The sequence below is a fragment of the Centroberyx affinis genome, unplaced genomic scaffold, assembly GCF_046629955.1.
Source record: "Centroberyx affinis isolate AG114_WGS23_722 - 3 ecotype Tasmania unplaced genomic scaffold, CSIRO-AGI_Caff_v1 ptg000431l_1, whole genome shotgun sequence".
In the NCBI taxonomy this organism is placed as follows: Eukaryota; Metazoa; Chordata; class Actinopteri; order Beryciformes; family Berycidae; genus Centroberyx; species Centroberyx affinis.
Genome location: NW_027279095.1, coordinates 352,089 through 373,734, shown reverse-complemented (window position 1 = coordinate 373,734; position 21,646 = coordinate 352,089). Strand labels below are relative to the sequence as shown.

The 21,646-nt window shown below is 44.1% G+C and overlaps 1 protein-coding gene across 1 annotated transcript in view; it reads right to left on the bottom strand.

Annotated features, from left to right (window-relative positions):
* Window positions 1-306: 306 nt before the first annotated feature.
* Window positions 307-21,646, bottom strand: part of syne1a (spectrin repeat containing, nuclear envelope 1a) — a 131,654-nt gene continuing 110,314 nt past the window's right edge. Inside the window, exons 129-148 of the mRNA XM_071516808.1 lie at window positions 21,041-21,196; window positions 20,016-20,174; window positions 19,070-19,236; window positions 15,086-15,248; window positions 13,909-14,096; window positions 13,535-13,685; window positions 12,752-12,934; window positions 12,316-12,453; window positions 11,645-11,836; window positions 9,655-9,976; window positions 8,664-8,732; window positions 7,988-8,121; window positions 7,577-7,703; window positions 7,130-7,341; window positions 5,958-6,164; window positions 5,482-5,610; window positions 5,097-5,378; window positions 4,833-4,925; window positions 3,991-4,049; window positions 307-1,907 (exon numbers count right to left, since the gene is read on the bottom strand). Of these exons, the coding sequence (XP_071372909.1) occupies window positions 1,634-1,907; window positions 3,991-4,049; window positions 4,833-4,925; window positions 5,097-5,378; window positions 5,482-5,610; window positions 5,958-6,164; window positions 7,130-7,341; window positions 7,577-7,703; window positions 7,988-8,121; window positions 8,664-8,732; window positions 9,655-9,976; window positions 11,645-11,836; window positions 12,316-12,453; window positions 12,752-12,934; window positions 13,535-13,685; window positions 13,909-14,096; window positions 15,086-15,248; window positions 19,070-19,236; window positions 20,016-20,174; window positions 21,041-21,196 (3,405 nt within the window). The 3' untranslated portion in view covers window positions 307-1,633. The remainder of the gene's footprint in view (window positions 1,908-3,990; window positions 4,050-4,832; window positions 4,926-5,096; window positions 5,379-5,481; window positions 5,611-5,957; window positions 6,165-7,129; window positions 7,342-7,576; window positions 7,704-7,987; window positions 8,122-8,663; window positions 8,733-9,654; window positions 9,977-11,644; window positions 11,837-12,315; window positions 12,454-12,751; window positions 12,935-13,534; window positions 13,686-13,908; window positions 14,097-15,085; window positions 15,249-19,069; window positions 19,237-20,015; window positions 20,175-21,040; window positions 21,197-21,646) is intronic.

The following is a 21,646-nucleotide window of genomic DNA, read 5'->3' as shown; positions in this document are numbered from 1 at the left end:
CAGTTACAGTCTAGTCTGTAGTAAATCTGATCTGTGCCACTTACAGACTCATGTGGACAGCCTCACCAAACTATTATATAGGATCAGAAAATTGGATTTGGTCACTTGAGCTGCAAGTGTAAATCCAGTCATACCTGACCTGAGTGTCATTTGTTTTACTGTGAATATAAATAAAGGCATCGAGGGAAAAAATCATTCAGCACCATGTTTCTCTAGTATTCATCTGACATTAAAGTTCCTATAAGCTTATATTTCAAAATCAAGTCCAAGAAAGAGAATGTATATTTAATGTTTTATTATATGCAAAGAGAGTATTCTTCATGAAGTCAGCATTAGCAAACTGTACATACATAAATAACCATTTTCATATTTCATCATTTTTTTTACAGATTCCGTTGTAACAACGCAGTGATTCTGATGTCTCCATCACGTTAGAATAATTATCGCCATTATTACAAAGCATACTATTTCATATCACAGCCATCTACTTCAACACTACCAGTGATTGTTTGGCTTTCTTAAAAGCAAGGGACTTTCAAGTGCATGCTCAAACAGAAAGATAAAAAAATAACCGCCTGTATTCAAAGGCATTTCAACATCAATATACAAATCACTTGAATCTCTTTACAAGTGAGCTCACATCTTTTTTTGTATTTGCCCAAGTTGATTAAATACTGAAATACTGAAATTAAAAACAGGAACACAAGCCTTGGCTTTTGGGGAAAGAAGTCGGCCATCTTGGCTGGACGGCTTCAGTGCAGTACCTTCAACAGTGCTCATGTCAGTGCTATAGGTTCAAATTTTAGCTCTACCAACATATGAAGAGTTAATTTCCAAAACCGTATGCAGCCATTTTAGAAAAAGAAAGTCATTACCTGAAGTTCATCGTTCTATATCTCTAAAGTATAGGCTACAGATCTGTCAAGCAAAGAATTAAGCTACCTATTATCCTTCAGAAAGTATTCTTAGTTTTGTTTTGATTCTGTGCTATTCAGTCATTTTGTCAGAGTAGGTGACACTTTCTTCAAACGGTGGACATCTCATTTTGAAACAAAACTCTTCACATCTCGGACTGTGAATGATTGCTACTCAAGCTGCAACATTTTCCTAGTCTACAATTTACAGGTAAAATATCCCACACTCTTAGGTGGCGCTTTAGCTTCATTGATACTAAGAATCTACTAACTGATTGAACATAAAATAAATAGTAGCAGCACTGAATTGCATGGACAAACAGCACGGTCGACTTTGGCTCCCGACATACAGTATATAAATAGTGCTTTCTTTTTCATTGATTTCACAAGTTTCTTCAGAAACTTTCAAAAAATAATATACACATTTAAGTTAGAAAGAATTAAAACAACATGAATTATTTGGATTGTGGGGAATCCCGGATAAAGGTCCATTAATCCTGGAGATTGGAGCTGGGTTCAAAGAGTTGAGGTGATTTCAGAACTGTAGGTCTCTAATGTTAGTGGGGGGAAGTCTTGATATCACCTCTAAATCACTTCATATGCGCGTTGCTTCCCAACAGGGAAAAAGTTTGTTGCTATAGGGCACGGGTGAAAAGGAAACATTCATACGAGTCAGTGGAGTCCTTGGCAAAGCGGTAGGTTAGCTAATTAGCTGATCCTCATATGGGCGGAGGTCCGTTGGTGTAACGCAGCATGGGATGGAAGGAGCGGGCAAAGTTGTTGGCATGGTGGCAGCTGTAGTCCTCCTCGGTCATGGGCACCAGACAGGCCAGACCAATGAGGAGCAGGAGGAGCAGCTGGACGGGGAGCGCAGCCCTGAGGACCCGCAGCAGGAAGGACTGGCCCTTTGAGGAGGAGGTCGAGGAGGAGAGACTGTCTGGAAGGTCAGAACGGGAGGAAGCGCAGCCAACGCCGCCTGGTGATCTGCTCAGACTGCAGGAAGACGGAGACGGGAGTTAAATACAGCAGAGAACGGACCTGGGTTCACAAGTATTTGCAAATCACTGCTCAATCAATTTTGTTGATTTTCATGTTGTCAGTTCAACTGAAGCATTACATGCTCTTCTATGGGTTGAGAAAATTCCCAACCTCTTGGGCTCATGAAACACTTTCAAATCCGCCTGGATAAACTCAAACATGCTTCGTCATCAAGCTAAAAACAAGGCTGTTCTTCTTAGTTCCTTAAAGTGGACATTTTGGAGATACAAGGTTTTCACCCAACAGCAATTAAACACTTCTGGGGTTTGATGTAGTCTACTTAGGGACCATATGGGTGTGGTTTGCCAACCATGTGAGTGCTTGAAAGTTTATACACTCACAGGAAAGCATATTAAAAGTGATTAGGTATACTCTTCTGTGATTGACAAGCTTCCTGACGGAATCTGAATTGTCCGGATGCGGTAAACTCTGCGATTCAGTCACTCCAAGTTGCTTAAAACAAATGCGTTATTTGCAAATACTATTTGACCCAGGTCAAAAATAAGTTGGTACATATACTCAACAGTAAGGAAAACTATAACACAAAAATGCAGGAAATACACCGAGATCCAACAGGTAGTAGAGATCAAGAGAGTTAGAATAAGAAACAACAGAAAGTAGAGAGTAACACAGTAGAGACAACACAACGCTCACACACACACGCACACAAACACGCTCGTGCACATATAACTGAAAATTAACCAAGAACATTCCTAGATAGCCAGCTCCGTCTCACTGGGGGAAATGCTCTGGCTTTAGAGCCGAGTGTGTGAGAGTTCAATGTCACGTCTCATTCCAAGCAGAAGCAGGACAAATGCCAAAAGCGTCTCCAGAGATTTCCAGTGCTGGAGCCAAGAGGCGAGGGGAGGAACACTATGTTCTTACTCCGACTCATCCTCACTGGGCTGCAGGAGGGACAGACATGCTGAGAACCTCCTCCCACATCCACAACATGGCGAGTGTGACCAAGCACCAGCAACATGAGCAGTGTATTTGTGTGTGTGTGTGTGTGTGTCTCCTTCAGGTGGTCCATGTTTTAGGGCCAGAAACCTCTCATCTCCATGGCAACCCGGCCGTCTTTGCTACATTTCAATTTCCGCAGCCATTAGTACGTAATAGGGAGATTACGGTGCTCACTGCTTGTCGTATAAAGGATCCTATCAGTGGAACACAACCCTTATTATTTCTCCTACACCACTCATGGCAAGACTAGTTTAGGCTGAGGCTTCACCGGGCCTATGTGCCATTATTGTCTAATGGAAATCATAGAGAGTTGGTTCGGAAATGATGGAGAGACAGAAGTAAGTTAAAAGGTCTAAAAGGGAAACAGAGGAGAGACAGTGGGAGTCAAGGTGGAAGGAAAGACCGCAGGCATGAATGCATAACATCCTGCTTCTCAACTATGAAGAGAATGAAACAGAGGAAGGAAACATGAAAAAGAAAAACAAGAGGAGGGGGGGGGGGGGGGGGGGGGGGGACACAATATTGGCAATATTGGGACTCAGATAATGCCATCTAGTGGGCGAGGAGAGTACTACAAGGTTACTCTGAGAAGTGAGAAGCAAAAAGTATGACTAGACAACATTTCATGCTGCCATTCAAAAGAGCAAGGAAGAGGAGCAGGGCAAAGAAAAGCACAGAAATAAAACATTTAAAGGAGAAAGGGAGCGGCCTGATGTAGGCGATTCCCCACTCGTTTAACAGCTGGTAACGTGGCTTCTAGAATAAGGGAGGATCATGGAACACAGGGTTAAGGCTTTACAACAGGAAATTAACCAATTTGAAGAGGCTAAAAAAATCAAAATGGGTCAGATTACCCTCTGCAATCAGAACTACTACACATCTTGAGCTCAAATCTTTTACTATGACTGATTTGTGATTAGGTGATCAATATTTCTTCAATTGCTGGAAGAAAGGGTTCTGCTGGAATCAAGAACACTACTTTTCATGGGTTGTGTTGATATAAATCAAGGTTCTAGATAGGCGTGGCTTTGGTTCCATCATCCTCCCGTGGTTCTAGAGTCCAGGAGAGAGGTACCTGTGGCGCGGGCCGCTCTCAGGGTGTCCTGGGTGGGCCTGACTACTTTTGCCCCGGGGCTGTACCACGTAATGAGCAGGGGGGGGTAAAAGAAAGAAAGAATGTTTCAGTCCAGGGCAAATAAAGAAGCTTCAGATGAGAGAAAAACAAACCAATAACATAAAGAGAGCCATAACATTGCTAGAGAGAGAACATTAACAACCAAAGAGCAGCAACATAATCAATGACGGTGATTGACTTTCAGAACCAAGAAATCTGGCTTCTCAAGCTAACTCCTAAAAAGCCAAGTTATAAGAAATTGATGACGTGAAATAAGTTTAGCTGTTATTTACAGAATCATTGAAACACTTAGAAAATGGCATTCTTATGTCTACAAAATGAGATCTATCAATTAAGTCATTATAAAAATGGTTTTGCCATAGCTTTACATTGTAGTAAATCGAAAAGCCAGTTTTTCTTGTACATTTTTGGCTACGCAGATCAACATGGTGTGGGCAGCAAAAACCATCTCAAAAAGGGGAGGGGGGGACAGCAACATATTTGTCGAGGTACATGTTAGCAGGGCAGCTTCAAGCAACTGACAAGGGAAAACAGGACAAGCACTTGTACTGACCATAAAAACAAAGGGGTGGTGGAGTGGGGATATCTATGCACTGAGGCACCTACATGCATTTGGGAAAAAGAGGGGAGGAGAATATGCAGTATCTGGAAGTTGATGGTTAACACCACTAATCTGGTAGGGGAAATCAAAGAGGCTCTATCGGAGGCTGTTGTATAGCATCTCTTATGCAGCTCTACAGAGGCTAGCCCCCCCTACTGGATATTACGAGGGTATACATTACCAATCGTCTGCGACTTTGGACGGCCCCTTCTGACACAGGAGCAGTTGATCCAGAGACGTCTGATGTGGTAACAGCAGGCAAAGGAAGGGAGTCCTGTAAAATAAATCAAATGGGATATGACGCTATGTAAACGGCCAATGTTCTAGATCTAAATAACTGTTACTAATGGAAAGGAAGATTTTGTCATGTCAACAAAGATGTGATGAATGTGAAAAAAGGCCCTCCTTCAGTCAGTCTGTATTCATGCCTCCAGTGTTGTCTGACCTGTTGTGTGTCTGTGGTCTCCAGCCTCCTCTCCAGCCCCTCCAGGTCAGCGCTGACCTCCCTCAGCAGCAGCCTCAGCCTGTTCCAGATCACATGCACCTTCTCCTGGGCCTCCAGGCACTCGCTGCCCTGGACCTGGGTCTGGGCTTGGACCTGGACCTGCTCTGAAGCCTGGGGCTGGAGCAGCAGACTCTGAGGCTTAGTGTGGACCAGCAGCTGGGCCGATAGCTCCTGAAGGGACGACACCTTCTGCTGGGAGTCCAACAGCTCACGCTTGATTTGCTGCAGGTCAATGAAGGAGACAAAGATGAAGGAGCCAGCTAAACGTGTTCACTGGTCAATAATCAACAATACAAGCCCACTGTACCCAAACCTAGAGACGTACTGTGAGTGTTCTGTGGTGAGCTCGTAATGTTTCCCGGTCCAGTTTGGGAGGGATGGGCACCACCTCATTCCTTCTGCGGTCAATGTTCTCCAGCCACAGCAGCAGGCCATGGCTCATCTCATGGAACTCCTTGGGGGAAAGATGGCAGAGTAAATATTGGTGAGAGTAGATATTAGGGTTTTGGTTTGTTTTAAAAGAGGGACCAAGGCACAACTGGTTTGATTTTGGTAGTGATCCGGATCTCCAGATTTTCTCCATTCAACAATTATCATTTTGAAGCCATAACTATGAAACTAATGGAGATAGAGACTTGATTCCACATCCCAAGGCTATGTTTGCAGAGTAGATGGAGGAGAAGACACAAGCAGACTCGAGACATGAAATGTGCAAAAAGGGGTGCAACACAATGTTAGGGGACTGTTCCTAATATTTAGTACACTGTCCATGAGTGTGTGTGTGTGTGTGTTCTCTAGTACCTGGCACTGCATCAGCGCCCTCTGGAGCTCCTCCCTCCATTCCTCTAGCGAGGTACCCAGCCGATCCCAGCGCGAGTTCATCTCCTTCAGCCCGTCCCTCAGCTCCCACGCCTCCTCAGAGTCAGGCTCTGACTGGAGGAAATCGGCACTGCTCAGGTTGATGGACAGGACCTCGGACTTGTGGGCATCCATACCCTTCTGCAGCTCCTGGGGAGAAGAGTCAAGGAAGAAGCTTGTGAAGAGGAATAGTGTAAATACAGTATGTGGGGAAAGAAATTATTTATAATGGCTAATAGACAGTAGGCCTGCCTGCATGAACAATGACTCTTTAATGTGTTTTGTGTTTGCTGCTCCCATATAACTGTGCTTCTGATTATGACTGTGTATGTTTGTGGATGTTCCTTTATTTAAGAGGAGAGTCTTTGAAGCAAAGTTGAAAACACAAGTTATATGTGCAATATTTGAGACAGTATACCTGTACTGTCTACATGCAATAGAGTAGATATTACACCGCTGACCCATAATCCTTGCCAGACTCTATGGTGCTACTAGTTATCAGTAGCTGTTATAGACCTGGTGCTGATAGAGTGCAGTAGGAGGGGACTGAGAGGTTCATACAGAACAGATGTAGGTTAGTAGAGCCCCGTAGGTTTCAGAATGAGGTATTTATAGACCACTGACAGCTTGTCTGGTGCTGTACAGACCACAGCAGCTGGGCTGGTGGTGTGTTAGTGAGGGTGGGTGCAAGGACAAGCTTGTGAGTGTACTGCACATGCAGCAGGACAGCAAGCAAGGCTGGTGCTATCCAATTACTGCACACAAACTGTATGTACAGCACCAGAAGAGAGAGATGGACAGGCAGAAAATGTACCCACACACAAAATAATTGGAATTGCAGTATTGAGAACTGCAATTTACAAATTGCAAGTAAATTATCATGGGGAACGATGAAACAACTTCTGTTATTCTGCTGCTGTGATGAGTTCCTGGCTTACAAAACAAACTGCATGTTGTATAAAACCTTGCATTACATTTAAACATAATATCTAATTTTCTTATGGCCAAAATTTTTGTGGACAATATGATTTTGTTGTCAAAATTGTGCAGCCATAGTGCAGAGACAGACATACACATATACATAATACACACACCCTATACACACACAAACACACCTTGAGCTTCTTGATTCTCTGCTGGATGGTGTGTATGTCAGTGCTCAGGTCCAGCCCTCGGAGCTGGCTGAGTTCGGCCTCGGACTGACCCAGCCAGGCCCTCATGGTCTGCACATCTGAGATCAGCTGCTGCCACTGCTGCAGGTTCTGCTTATGCCTGTGCTTCTCGCTCAGAGACTGAGCCTGGATCAGTTCCCAGCGTTCGATCACACCTGCAGGGAAAGAATCAGTTGATGGCTGATCCACTTAACACAGCTCATACATATAGCATAATGAGTTTCTAAAAAGATATTTCACTTTGGTAGAACATTTTCTCTTTTCAGCGTAACCATATCACTCTGGTGGGTTTTGTTTGTGTATGTGTGTGTGTGTGTGTGTGTGTGTGTGTGTGTGTGTGTGTGTGTTTGTGTGTGTGTGTGTGTGCGCACACGCGTGTGTGTAACTGACCTGCGTTCTGAGTGTCTGTGCTGATGGGGTTGGTGAGTCCAGGCATGTCTTCCTCCTCCTCAGTCAGCTCTCCCTCTGCTCTCTTCACTGCGTCTATACTGCCTCGACACTCGCCCATCAGACGCATCTAGAATGATATCATTTAAATGGATTTAGATACTACATTTCAAAAAAGAGCGTCAAAGTGCTCTTTAAAGAATAAAACAATATATAAAAGGCAGTAAGTAAAAAAAAAAAAAAATGGCAGACATGAATTAGAAAACACAGTTACATGAGAATGAAACAGGCAAATACAGTTTGTCTCCATTCGTGAAACCTGACCTGAGGATTTTGTCTGACAGGACTGATAAATAACAGCACGTCAGAATGAGACACAGATAGAGAATATCTATGAGAGTGAGGAGGACTCACATAGCCCATGTAGGTGGAGTCCAGTTCAGGGCTGGAGCTGTTAGCGGCGGCCTCTCTCTGCTGGAGGTGGTAGCGTCCTGAATCCAGAGCCTGGTCCAGCTGCCTCAGGTGGGCCTCCAGCTGGCCTGGCTCGCCTGGACAGAGGGCATAAGAGGGTCAAGAAATTAGGAGGAGGAACTTTCACTTTCTACTACACTTTTTCTTTAGCATGCTGTTGGAACAGACTGATGCTGATACATGTTCACAAAAGATGGCATGCATTAGTGTGATGTGCAAAAAAATGGCAGACAACACAGAATTCATGTTTTAACAGATTAAACTGAGGTATTAGCTGTCGAATGTTAAAAAAAACCCCATGAAACTAACTGCATCCAAACAATAATAAAAATGCGATGGTTGAGATTAGCATTCCGTGAACCGGACCTCTGCATGCAATGGTGTCATCTTTGCATGCTATTATGCAGGTGATGTTTATTGATGGTGATACATGCAACTTGAGTGATGCTTACTAGCGTGGAACTAGAACTCTGTTAAGAAACAAGTGCGTTTTAGTTTTAGCTCGTCGCATGCCATGCCGACTCATGCGATGGCGTTCCTCATCAGCATGCTACGGTTAGCGGTAGCGGTGCTTTAGTGCATTCACACGGTCAGGCACCCGGGGGCTGCTGTTGCCTACCAGAGGACGATCTCAGTGTGCTCTCAGTCAGTTTTATATAGGCCTCTGGGCTCTCTGGGATAACTACATCTGGGAAGAGACACATACAGCACGCTGCTTACAATGTGGGTGTGACTGTATGCGATATCTGTCCTAATCTATTGCTTGGTCATTCAGTATTTTTTTTTTAGTCATGTGACCACTGATGTTCTTAGTTGGTGTTGATGACTGTGTGTGGTTTAGAGATTCTCCTTATTTGAAAAGGTAAATTAGATGCCTTCTTTTCAAGAGGGCATCCACAGAAAAACCTAAATACAGCACAATACTGACAATATGTGTGTGTTTGTGTGCAATATCTGTCTTAATCTATTGCTTGGTGAGTCGAGTGTGGCTTAGAGGTTTTCCATATTGGAAAAAAAAAGTGAATAAGATATGATCTTGTAACATCTACGGAAATACAGAAATAGCAAAAGGCAATATGTTTATTTCTTTTGCATCATGTCAGCGTCCCGTATGTGTGCGTTTTGGTTTGTTTTTTTTTACTTTTTTGTCGGCACAAGGCCTCTTCAAAGAACTTGTATGTTCTTGTCTCTCTTTCATCATGGTCTTTTTCCCTGCTTTAAACTACCTCCCCCACCTCTGACACTATTCTAACCTTTCTTATAATTTCTCTACGCTTGTATATATTCACTTCTACAATGTGAGCAGCTGCAATGTAACCCAATTTCCCCTCGGGGATCAATAAAGTATTTCTGATTCTGATTCTGATTCTGATTCTTATTCCTAAATTCTAAAAACATCCCAACAAAAGGACAAAATACACAGTTAAATAAATGACAGTTGCTGTCATATAGCTAACGTTCCTCAAACGGCCACTATCACCATTCTTCCACATCCTCAATTTGTTCCCATCTCATCGAAAACATCACCACATCACCCCTCGTACGTGTAACGCTGACTCGGCACCCGTTCAGCCACCCACCCACCACACAGCCAGTGAAGGCGGACCCACCTGACAGCACGGTGGCGCCCGTCCTGAGATACTCATCCTCCTGCTCTTGGCCTCGGCTCCTCTCGGCCCCCAGGCTCCGACCCCCAGCGCTCTCCAGGCCTCTGCTCAGGTCGTAGTCGTGGTCCCACTCTAAGGGGATGGAGTCCACGCTGGCCGGGGTGTCCCGTCCCGAGCGGTCGGCCCGGATCAGGGCGGCCGCGCCTGAGGCCGGGCGGCTGGAGGTCCGGGGCAGGGAGGAGTCGCCCCACTGCAGCTCAGAGAGGTCACCGCCCTCTTCCATGTCCAGCTCTCTGTCCGAACCGTCCAGCTCATCATCAGCCAGCTGGGGAGAGAAGGAGGGAGGGGAAGGAAGGAAGGAAGGAAGGAAGGAAGGAAGGAATAATGCAAGCAAGAGAGAAAACAAACAATACAATGAAAAAGAAAAAAGGAAAGAAAAAGAAAGATAGTGGGCAAAGAGAGAAAGATAGGAAGGAAGGAAGGAAGGAAGGAAGTGAGGGAGGAAGAGAGAAAGAGAGGATAGAAGGGGGAAGGAAGGAGGGAAGGTAGGAAGAAAGGAAGGGAGGAGGGAAGGACGGAAGAAAGAACGAAAGAAAGAAAGGAAGGAAGTGAGGGAGGAAGAGAGAAAGAGAGGATGGAAGGGGGAAGGAAGGAAGGTAGGAAGGAAGGGAGGAGAGAAGGACGGAAGGACGGAAGAAAGGAAGGAAGTGAGGAAGGAAAGGAGGGAGTGAAGGAAGGAAAGAAGGAATAGTGCAAGCAAGAGAGAAAGCAATACAAAGAAAAAAAGAAAAAGACAGATAAAAAGATCATCAAGAAAGAAAGAAGATAAAGAAAGACAAAAAGAAAGGAAGAAAGAGGTTAGATATGTGTCACTGACAGGCCGGCCTTTCCAAGAGCACAGTGTGTGAGGTTCTGTGAGGTGAGTGTGTGTGTGGTACTGTACTGTACTGACTGTTAACGTGCTAAAACATGTGCGTGCATTCTGTCTCACAGCATGGCAGCTGTGTGTGTGTGTGTGTGTGTGTGTGTGTGTGTGTGTGTGAAGCCATATTGGACATATGTTTTCACCATTCATGTCACAGGTGGTGTAGGAGGCTGAAGTGTGAGTTTGTAGTGTGTGTTTACAGTGTGTTTTGAACACACTGAGTCAACTGTTCACAGGGGGTAGTGAGTGTCTCTGAAATTCATGCTTCAAAAAGAAGTGTTTTGTTTGGGGGAGAAATCATCTGCTACTTCTGTTTAGGCAGGTTGATTTGTTGTTATACTTCTTTGCCTTCCTCCTGACAGGCAGTTTTTCATCATTGGACACTTACACCTACGTCTCATTCACAGCTATGCAAATTAAATTAGTGCATTAAACTATGTAGAGGAAGAGTCCATGCCCATTCACCACCATTGCCATAATAAATTTGCCCAAAAACTATTCTTACATGTGGAATGAAAATTATTTTGGCAGCAAATTATGCTCCCTTGACGCTTTGCAAATATCTGGCATGTTTGGCATGCTTCATTTATTTGATAACTTTAGTTCCAGCATTTCAGTGTGTTTCAACATTTGCACTTGAGAAATATTGTTAGATGACATCCAGTGTTTGTGTATGCTAGCCTGTGTGGACTATATCTATGATATATGTGAACATTTTAGTGTGTATCACATGCACTACATATGTGCCAGTCATTGCGTATGCGGAAATATTCTCTAACATGTACCATAAAATGCCTTTGCATATTGCCACTGTCAGGTGAAAACCTTATAACTCAATTTTTTATGTTTTAACTGCAATTGAAGGATTAGATGCTCCTCTATGGGTTGAGAAAATTCTACAACCATAATCTTTTAACAAAACCTTTTAAAACCAATTAGATGAACTCAAAAATGCATGGTTGGCAAGCTAAAAACAAGGCTGTTTTTCTGAGAAGGTGACATTTTGAAGATACGTCTTCACCCGGTATACAAGTATGAATGTAAGTGTAAACATATGTCTTTACTCACAGGCAGGCGTGTGAGCTTCTTGAAGTATCTGTCGACCCGTCCGAAGACCTCCTGGCAGTACCTCTGCAGCTCCTCCAGCTCCTCCTCGATGACGGCCGCGTCCAGAGGTTCACTCTTCTCGATCAGAGCCTCGCCCTGCCTGAACACCAGCTCGATCTTCCCCGTGTTCAGGCAGATCTCCTGCTGGAACGCCTGAGCAAACAAACACCGCAGGGGTCAGAGCGCAGCACAGAGGAGTAGAATTTATTCATGTAACCCCAACTGATATATAGTCTTTTTAATGGTTACATTATAGATTTTTTCCCCCCTGCTGTAATCTATTAGTTTTGCTGCTGCAACAACTCAATTTCCCCACAGGGATCATTAAAGTTTCATCTTATCTTATGTCTAGAACAGAATAGAATAGAAGACGAGACAAGAGAAGAGAAGAGACGCTTTATTGATAATTGAGGTGAAATTTGGTCACCACACAGCACCAGCAGTTGCTATACACAGAAATATGAATTGTATTAAAGTATTGAAGTACTAATAGAGGTTTTGTATTCAAACAAGGAGTCTTTACTGCCAACTATGTTATATGCACTGCTGCTTATACTGTATACTGTGTCAATAAAATTCTGAATCTTAAATCTGACCATTCACACACATATTATTATCCCTACCACTCTTACCCTGAGCTGTTTGATCTTGGCCTGGACATCGCACTCAGAGAAGTGCTCGATGTTGGTGAGCTGCAGGTCCATCTCAGTCAGCCACACCAGGATGCTGTCCCGGGCCGTCTCAAACTCCTCCCTCTGGCTGATGAAGTGCTGTACGAACAGAGGGAGAGAAACAACCATGCTTAATTGCCTTGTACATTTCTGTATTTATCTTCTTAACCAGCTTATTTCCTAATGAATATAAATGTGAGTGGGGGAAAGTGGTTATGGATATTACCAATACTGCCTATGGCAAGATGGAATACTGGAATTAAAGGATTTGAGAGGTAATGGAAATATCCTGGTACAGTAGATTCACACACCCTGATTTCACAGCTATTTCTTTCAACCCCTTTGAAGGTATTAAGCCAATGCTCAGTGCTAAAACTCATCGCCCCAGGCAGCGTACCTTGAGTCTGCGTAGGATGGAGGCCACCCTCTTCTGCAGGTTGTCCCATCGCCTGTTCCCATCATGCACCATTTCTCGCAGGCGGCAGGAGGAGTCGGTGCGGTTCTCCCGGGCCAGGCGGCGGTACTGCTTGTTGATCAGCTCCAGCTGGGTCAGGCACTCCTGCACCTGACGCTGGAACGCCTGCAACACAAACACACACACACACATGCACACCCACACAAGTTACAGCTATGAAGACAGCAGACATAAATATATACCTGCAGTTTTAGATTTTTTTCTTTCACATGCAAGTACAAAAAACACATGACCAAAGAATACTGATGAACTTTGGCAGCAGAAGTCTGTGAAGCTATTTTCTATTGGCCTGAAACCCTAAAATATCCTGAAAAATCACATCCCTGTGTAATGAGCCTTTTGACCAGTCAGGCACATGCACGGCTCACACCAATGGGCCCGGGCCACACAGTCAGCCTGCAGGAATGTGCACGTGCACGTGCAAGTGCACGTTGATGGACTGCAGCATCTGCAGCCGAGCAGACCGGCACAGACGGGTTTCAGTAACCTGACACTCTTCCTTTCTCCACTGCCTTCTGTGTCTCAATACAGTTTGATAGAATTTATCTCACATGGGGGAATTTAAATGGCACAGGAAAGATGCAAAACTTTCAAAACATCAAAGCGTGCATGTATCAAAACACTATTACATTTAAAACAAGACAAGTATCGTGCTCTCACTGTCAGAAAAAAGAATTCTGATGATGAATCTGAAATAAAACTCACCTCAAACTTCTTGAGCTCCTCCTTAGCGACGGTGTAGAGAACTCCAGAGGAGTTAGGCAGAGCTGCCGTCCTCTCCGACGTCTTCAGCCACTCCTCAAACCTGGAGTAATCATCCAGAAACTTCTGCCACAACCGCCACGTCTCCTCAATCCTACACAGAAACACAGGTCAGATATGAGGGAAATAATGTCATACAGGAAACACTTCAAAAAGAATTGCGCTGACAGACTGGATGCACATGAAAGAGTATGTGTCCGAAACTAGCCGAGGGTGTTTGGATTTGGCCAGCGGCACACTATCTCGGAAAGTCATGCATGCGTGTATGTGCATGTGAACACAGTAGACTATGCAGTATTTATCCAAGAGGCACTGACTTGAGCCTCCTCTCCATGGACATGGCGCAGATGTTCCTCCAGCGTCTGTCCAGCCCCCTGGTGGCCTGCTGGATGGAGTCGCACTCTGTCTCTGTGGAGCAGGCGTCGCAGTCGTGCAGCAGGACTTCACACAGGTTCAGCACGGACGCCACGCCCGTGCTGTGTTTCTCTATGTCCCTCTGCAGGTCCTGGAGACGATTCAGAAGTATAACTGTATTTGTGCACCGCTTAAAGCTTCTCCGTGGAGCAAAATATATGTGGTAATGATTTATTGATGTTAAAATGCTACACATAGCAACTTTAACATAGTTGTTCAAAGTGCTGTTATTAAACTTACTAACAATTTAAATTAAAATTATTTTCTGGATGAAAAAAAAAGAAAAAGGACATAGTATGAAAAAAGAAATGGGCAAAAGAGTGAAAGAGTGAAAATGAAATCTGTTTCAGGTTGAAACTGTCTTGCAAAACCACATCACTCTCTTGCATTGTCATGAACTGTTTTTGTTTACCACATACTTAGGCAATAGACCTACAATGATCGGATTGTGCAGCTTGGTTTCTCCATGTGAAGAAAGAGCGCTGTAAGAACACTGCAGTAAGAATACAGCAAGCCTGGTGAACTGTATACATGTGTAGTGAATGCCAGCTATGGAGAGGAAGGGGGTCTCTCACTGGGGTCTCAGAATCCAGTCCTGATTTAGACCTGAATCTTGGGCAGCAGGAAGGATACGGATATTCAATCTAGCTTCAGTCAAACAGCCAGGGACCCATGCCGAGTCATACTGTGCTTTCCTCGTTTGTTTAAGTGTCACTCGTTTGTTTTTTAGACCAACTCAGTTTGAGTCATTATGTGAGTCATGTTCTGTCGCCCTTTACTATTTACATTCCCGTTTGCTCCTGTGATGTTTTCCTTGCTGTTATCAACACGGCTTGACTGACATGCTGTGTAAAAAGTGTTTTTTCTTTTTTTGGCTGCTAAATTTTAGTTGTGGCTGGTAAGTTTGTCTACTCAAATAATCACCAAGCCTTGATTGGAAGCGTTTTTTCAATTCTAAAACAGAGAAATGTGCTGGTGAATATTTGATTCCATTTACCACTAAGGCCTGTAAATAAACCAGTTTAGTTTTATGCCTTGTGTTTGTGTAGTCCACTGCTGTCTGTGTATGGAACCACCTACCTGCTGCTGGTTGAGTTTCCTCTGAATCTCCTGGTCATCACAGGTGTCGTAGACGATGGGCCTGGACAGCTCCGTCTCGATGTGAGCCAGCCAGGACCGCAGGCTGCTCATGTTCTTGTCTAACTGCTGCACCGCCACCAGGGTCTCCCTCAGCTTCTTCACCCTGGGAGAGGAGGAGAGAGAAAGAGTCAGCGAGGAAGTCAAGAGTCAATAGATGTCATAACCGTAAACACTAAGGCACACAGAGGTCGGTCCAGTCCTGCTACACCCACCTTAAAAATAAACCAAATATTTCACTACCCAAACACAGAATATTGCCTCTGGAGAAAGAATAATTTGGTGTGTTAAGGGGCTGTTCCCGTCATCAAAATTGTTGATCAATTCTAACACTTCCTGAGTCGACATAACAGCGTACCATAAAATACACTGTAAATAGGACTGGGTACCAAATGATGAAATCATGAAAAGGTGTGGCAATGTATTGAAAGTTTGAAAGATTTTTACAATGTGGTCTCTGATTTTCTAAGAATTTCTGGGTATTTCTGTTAAAAATGTATTTCCAATATTCCCATCTATATTGTAGTAATAAACATTCAAGTTATGTCATCTTCAGCTGAACAAAGCAGTAGAGTAATATGAGTCTGAGGTTTATTATTTCACATCTGAGCAGATATTCTTAGGTTAGAGAGGCCATGCTTTTGTTTAGATCTGGGTTTGGTGGGAGGTGCTTTGAACCCCACACAGCAGCTGGGAACCATTTTGGATCTGTAATGCCCTGATATTTCCAAAACCTTGCCATTGCAATCCATATAATGTTAAACATACTTGTTTAATTTAGCCTAGATACATCAATTACATCAATTTGTCTACTTGCCCCTCACCGTAAAAAAAAAAAAAAAAAAAAAAGTACCTCACCCTGCAAAGCAATGCAACTCTCACTGTCTTACCACAGAGACTTGTTAAGAATGAAGGCATGGGCCATTCTTCATTACATGCACTCATTAAGGCCAATATATACTACCAACACACACATTTAGCAGGTCAATGCCACTTTAGACACTCGGTGTTATTATGAGACTGACTGTGCATACAGTAGACCGCTGCACTGGTCCAGGCACAGATGCTGTACAATCCAGTGGCTCCATACTGTAGCTGTATTAACTAGATTAGATTGTGTTCTAAATATGGAGCTGGCAACAGAATACCATGCATTGTAATATGTAAGCCTACTGTATGTGTCTCACAGTGCAACATGCTGTAGGATACAGTACTTTGGTTGTTTCCATTATAGGATAGTATAATCTCTGTGATTGCACTGAATCCCAAATAACCCACAACCCAATGTACACACCAGATCTGGGATAAATGGTTGCTGCAAATAATTCATAGTGTTTGTTTTAACTTGCTTGTAGTATAAGATGGGAGGGTTTTACTGCATCAGGATAGGTCAGTTAAGTGTCAGGTACGATGTCAATCAGAAAAGGATGCAATACTTTCAAATACTTTGCTGTTATTGTCAACTTTCTGGCACATTTGTATTGTCCTATGTGGCAAACCCCACCCATCTGATACTGCAAGCAGGTTAAAATAAACACTTAAAGAATCCAAATAGCAGTTAAACCAGGTCTGGTACATACCTTTTCTCAAAGTCAGAGTTTCAATATAGAGATAAATATTAAAGATGCGCACTCAAGCACAAAGGTAAAATAATAATCTTGCAGTGAAAAAGAAAGAGCCCAATATAAGCTTGAGAAGAGCTGAAAAACAACAAGCTCTTTTCTTTGTCTCAATCCTGCAGTAGTTGGCCTAACATAAATCATCACAGAGAATATCAGACATGTGCTGTCATTCAGTTATCATTCAGCTCAACTCAATTGTTCTCATACTGCATGGCAAGAACTAGTTAAGTAACACAACACAATATAATCTAGCTAAAGTGCATAAAGAAATCCACTTCATTGTCTACAATCTACAAAAAGAGCATAAACTCTCAAGATCGTCCTGCCTGTTGACATCGCAGTCGCATTCCGGCAGATCCGAGTCCTCGCTTGGGCATCCTGCCATATTATCCGCCCCTAAATCCAAAACCATGGGGGTGAGGAATTCCCAAAGTCAACGTTAACGTCAGGAAGCGTTACTAGCTCGGTCCAAACTCCCTTCTCTTTCGTCTGAGTGCTCCGAATGGGACTTTCTCTAAGCCCCGTCTATGGAGGGGGGGGGGGGCAAGCAGGTAGGTGTGGGGTGGCACAAGTGTGACTTATCAACTGTTGCTCTCGAAGGTTAAAAAAAGAGAACCCCAAACAGACGTGTGTGTGTGTGTGACTGTGAGTGTGTGTGTGTGTGTGTGTGGGAGAGAGTGTGAGTGCCTGAGAGTGACAAGTGCTGCTGTTTCTAAAAGGAGACTTACAGTCAGAGGCATGTGCTACAGAGCTGGCCTGTGGCCGGAGTGTCATACAGCAACTGTGCATGGAGGGAGCGAGCAGGAACAGCAGCCAAGGCTTGAGGTCCCATGCATGTGAATAAACATGGAGGGATAGTGCACAGCAAGAGGGAGAGTTTTCCAATAAAAATGTGTTTGCAAGAGAATAAAAGATCCTTGGTTCCTCACCAGTAAAAAAAGAAATGTTGTCGATGGATTCCTCCCCAAGTTGAGAATGTTAAAAGGAAGTTTTCTGCACTTTGCGACAGCGACAAACGCTCTCCCCTTGTTTTTCAGTGAAGGACGGATATAAGAGGCCGAGAGACTGCAGCTGTCTGTATGAGGTCAGTCGCTGTCCCCCCCTCCCTCCCCTCCTCCAGTCCGCTCTCAGAGGGCAACAGCCGGAAGAGAGCGAGGGGGGAGCCGCTGGGTCAGTAAGAGGCAGAGTTAGGGTCAGTTCACTTTCAATGCACTCCATTCAGGAGATGGGTTTTCTTTAAAATCCACAAAATGTTTATTCCATCTTGAATCAAACTATTGAGACTGAATCCTACATCATCAACCAATGTATAGCAGTTGCACTGTACATTTTGAATTGACTGAATCAAAAGAGCACTGACCCCAACCCTGGTAAGAGGAAGGGGCTAGAGTGCCAAGAAGGAAGAAACAGACAAAAGAGGAGGGACTAAGATGGATAAGGGATTGGACCGCGCTCTGTGTTTTTTTTTTTTGCAGCTCCACTAGATGGAAGCCCTGCTGACACGAGCTAGGGAGTAAGGAAATGCCTCAGCGGCGTTGTGGGAAAATAAGTTCCCCCGGTGTGGTGGAATGTCATGAGGGAAACCATGGTAACGAACCCAGGCATGCCAGGGCATGCCTTCAACAATTTACACCCTTCTCCACCAGGAGGAGTGATGCACTGTGGGAAGAGAGACCGCTTTGAGGAAGTTACCTCGCACTTTCCATCCAGTGACTGAAACCACAGAGCCAAGACTTCTCACTGTGTACAATGGCTGGTTCCCTGCTTTTCAAAAGCAGGTAAACTCAACACTTTCTCCATTCAACATGATGTGTATCAGCTGTGGAAGTTTTAAAGTAGACTTTTCGTTGATGGAGATCTTCATCAGACAACAACATTAAAACCAAAGTAGATGGTGTGTATATAAGCTTGTCTTTTTTTTGTTCCTATTATCAGAGCACAATAGGGTTCAAGAGAAAACTTAAACATACTATTTTACTGCTGCTTTTAAATAAATTGCTTTCATTTCATGGCACTGAACTGTTGTAAAGCACTTTGGGTAACATTATATGCAATGTTCTATATAAAAAAATGATTTCATATGATATTTATTGTTACTGGTTCCTCACCTTTCCCAGCTTGCCTGAAAACATTTCTGTCCTCCTTCACAGGACCCACACACACTTTGCCATCATACAACAGTTCTCCACCAACGCTCCCCGCTCCCAATGCCTCCTCCACTCCACCCACTCCATACCTGGTCTTTCCCAACTGTTTGACTCCACTAAGAGAATGAAGAAAGCTGGAGTGTCAGTGTTGCACCTACCTGGCAGCGATGAGGTCCAGCAGGTGTTGCCAGCGCTCGCTGACCTTGCTGAGTTTGTGCTGGATCTCGGCAGCCTTGCTGTCCTGGCTGGCCCGGGCCAGGCGCTCACCCATAACCTGCAGCTGCTGCTTGTTCTCCTGGGCGACACTGATCTCCTCCTGGTAGTCCTGGTGGGGAGACACAGAGCAGGTTGAGACAGGGAGGAGTGTGTGTGTGTGTGGTGTGTGCTTGTGTGTGTGTGTGCATCAGGGCTGTAGTTAAGACCACCTTAGTCAGATCAAGTCAAAACTAAGAGTAGAGTCAGTCGAATTATACTGTTTTATACAATGGGTAGTTTCAACCAGGCAATCTAACTAATCAGAGACACGCTCCAACTGTAACATTAATTCCCATAAAGCATGGCTAACCGTTGTCATGCTTACTCTTGTGGTAACCATAAAGCTAGTAAATTATCTTTCTTGTCTTCTCCTTTTTTATTCTAATTTCTTATTCTAATGTATACACTAATTTGAAGAAAACTTTTCAGACAGTACATATGTATTGGTAACCATTGTATACAAGCCATAATAGTCTTGAGGAGATTCTTTACTGTGATTATGGGTATGGGTGTTGCCAAAATCACAGTAAAGAATGTCCTTTTAGGTCTCATTACTGTATTGGATCACTGTCAGATATGGTGGTTAGAGAAAATAAGGCTAAGCAATCAATATTTTTTAGATTAGTTGATTTTGAGCAGTAAATAAATATGTAAACCAATCAAACCTGGAAAAGCCTGAGTCAAAATATCTGAAAGTCCAAGACCATAACAATCTGGACTCAAGACCGGACACAAGCACTACAGCCGTGTGTGCTGTGTGTGAACCTGCATGTATGCATTTGCTTGTGCTGGTTTGTTTGTATGTGTGTTTTAAGTGTAGTTACTGTTACGGTTGTGAGCTGAAATCACCTTGCGCAGCTTTTCGATCATCTCCTCGATGCTGATGTCTCCATTCTGGGACACCTTGCTCTCCATCTGGGTGAGCCACTCGCACAGCTCCTTGTTCTTCTCATTGAACACCGCCCACTCGTTCAACTTCTCACTCACCTGCTGCCTGCGCAGGGAAAGCTGAGGGGGGGGAGACAGTCGCATGGAGGGGGGAGTAGTTGGGACAGAGAGCGAGAGAGAGGGATGAAGAGCCAAGAGAGGATGTGAGAGACAGAGGGAACAAGGGAAGACAAGAGAGGGATGATGGGAAAGAAAGCGGGAGACAGGGTGAGGGGTGAGTAAGAACATGAGAACGAAGAGGTTGTGAGGAAGAGCAGGATTGGTGGAAGATAAACAGAAGCGACATAAAATCAGAAGAGGGTTGAATGCACAGTACAAGCAAAAACAATTCATGAAACGCCAAATAAAAACCCACTCAAGCAGCAGTCAGAATACGCCACAGTCCCGTTAACACTTCTTATCCCCTCTCCATCTCAACCAAACACTCCTCCATTATACCCCTCTCACAATAACACTGTTGGTCCTGAGAAGCCTGAAGGGTTAGTGATAGATATGCTCAGTTAGCCACAGATACGCCTGCTGAACTCTTGTCCTGTCAAATGTCCCACAGCTGTTGGCACTGTCTATCTTCAGCATGGATCGGTGCTGTATGACACTGTGCACACTGTGTCCAAGCCAACATTGTTTAACGTAGATACGGTCTCTCTGTTTATTTTACACACACTGTGGCTGCCTCATCTCACTGTGTTATGCCCAAGGCACAAGGCAGCTACATGCACTTTGTATCCGAGATAGTGAGGAAACACTCTCCAGAGGGTAATAAAACAAGAAATTAGATATGTAGACGGAGAAAGCACTTTTCATGCTCAACGGGAAACAAACTGCCATTGGGTTTTTCAAACAATGCTTATTCACCTAATAAAAAAATCACATGCATGTAAATGTTAAATGTGTGTGTGTGTGTGTGTGTGTGTGTGTGTATCTACCTGGTGGCAGACCTCCTCCCACTGGCACTGGAGCAGCTGGAGGCGTTCCTGTAGGACAGTGATGTCATCGGCACTGACCACGCCCCCCAAGGAGTCCCTCAGCAGGAACAAGGAAGTGAGGTCATCGGTCCAGCTCTCTACACTGTTCTCCAACTCCTGTAACCACATGACAAACCAGGAATACATTATCTAGGATATACAGACAAATGATCCACAGCCATGAACGCGAAGTGAGCAGAGCACCGAAGAACATAGAAAATATCCCTTCTGACCAGCAGCCATAGTGAAATAGAGACTGGTGAAGCTCAGCTGTAGCTGCTCTACCCGAGGAAATGGTGATGAGGAGCAAAACAACCTACATCAGACCTTCAGCACAGACACATGGCAAACTGACGGTTAATATTACAGGAAGGCATGCCATAAAAAGCTTAAGATTTATTCTAAATGTCACAAGAACGCAGTATATTCTGTGGCATTCAGAAAATAAGGATAAGGTAACAGAAGCACCTAACCTTGCATCTCCTCCTCTGTCACTGTGACGGCTTTGCTGTGGTGTAATGATTTGTGGTTCCGCAGACTGTCTCTATTATGCAACACGCACACACA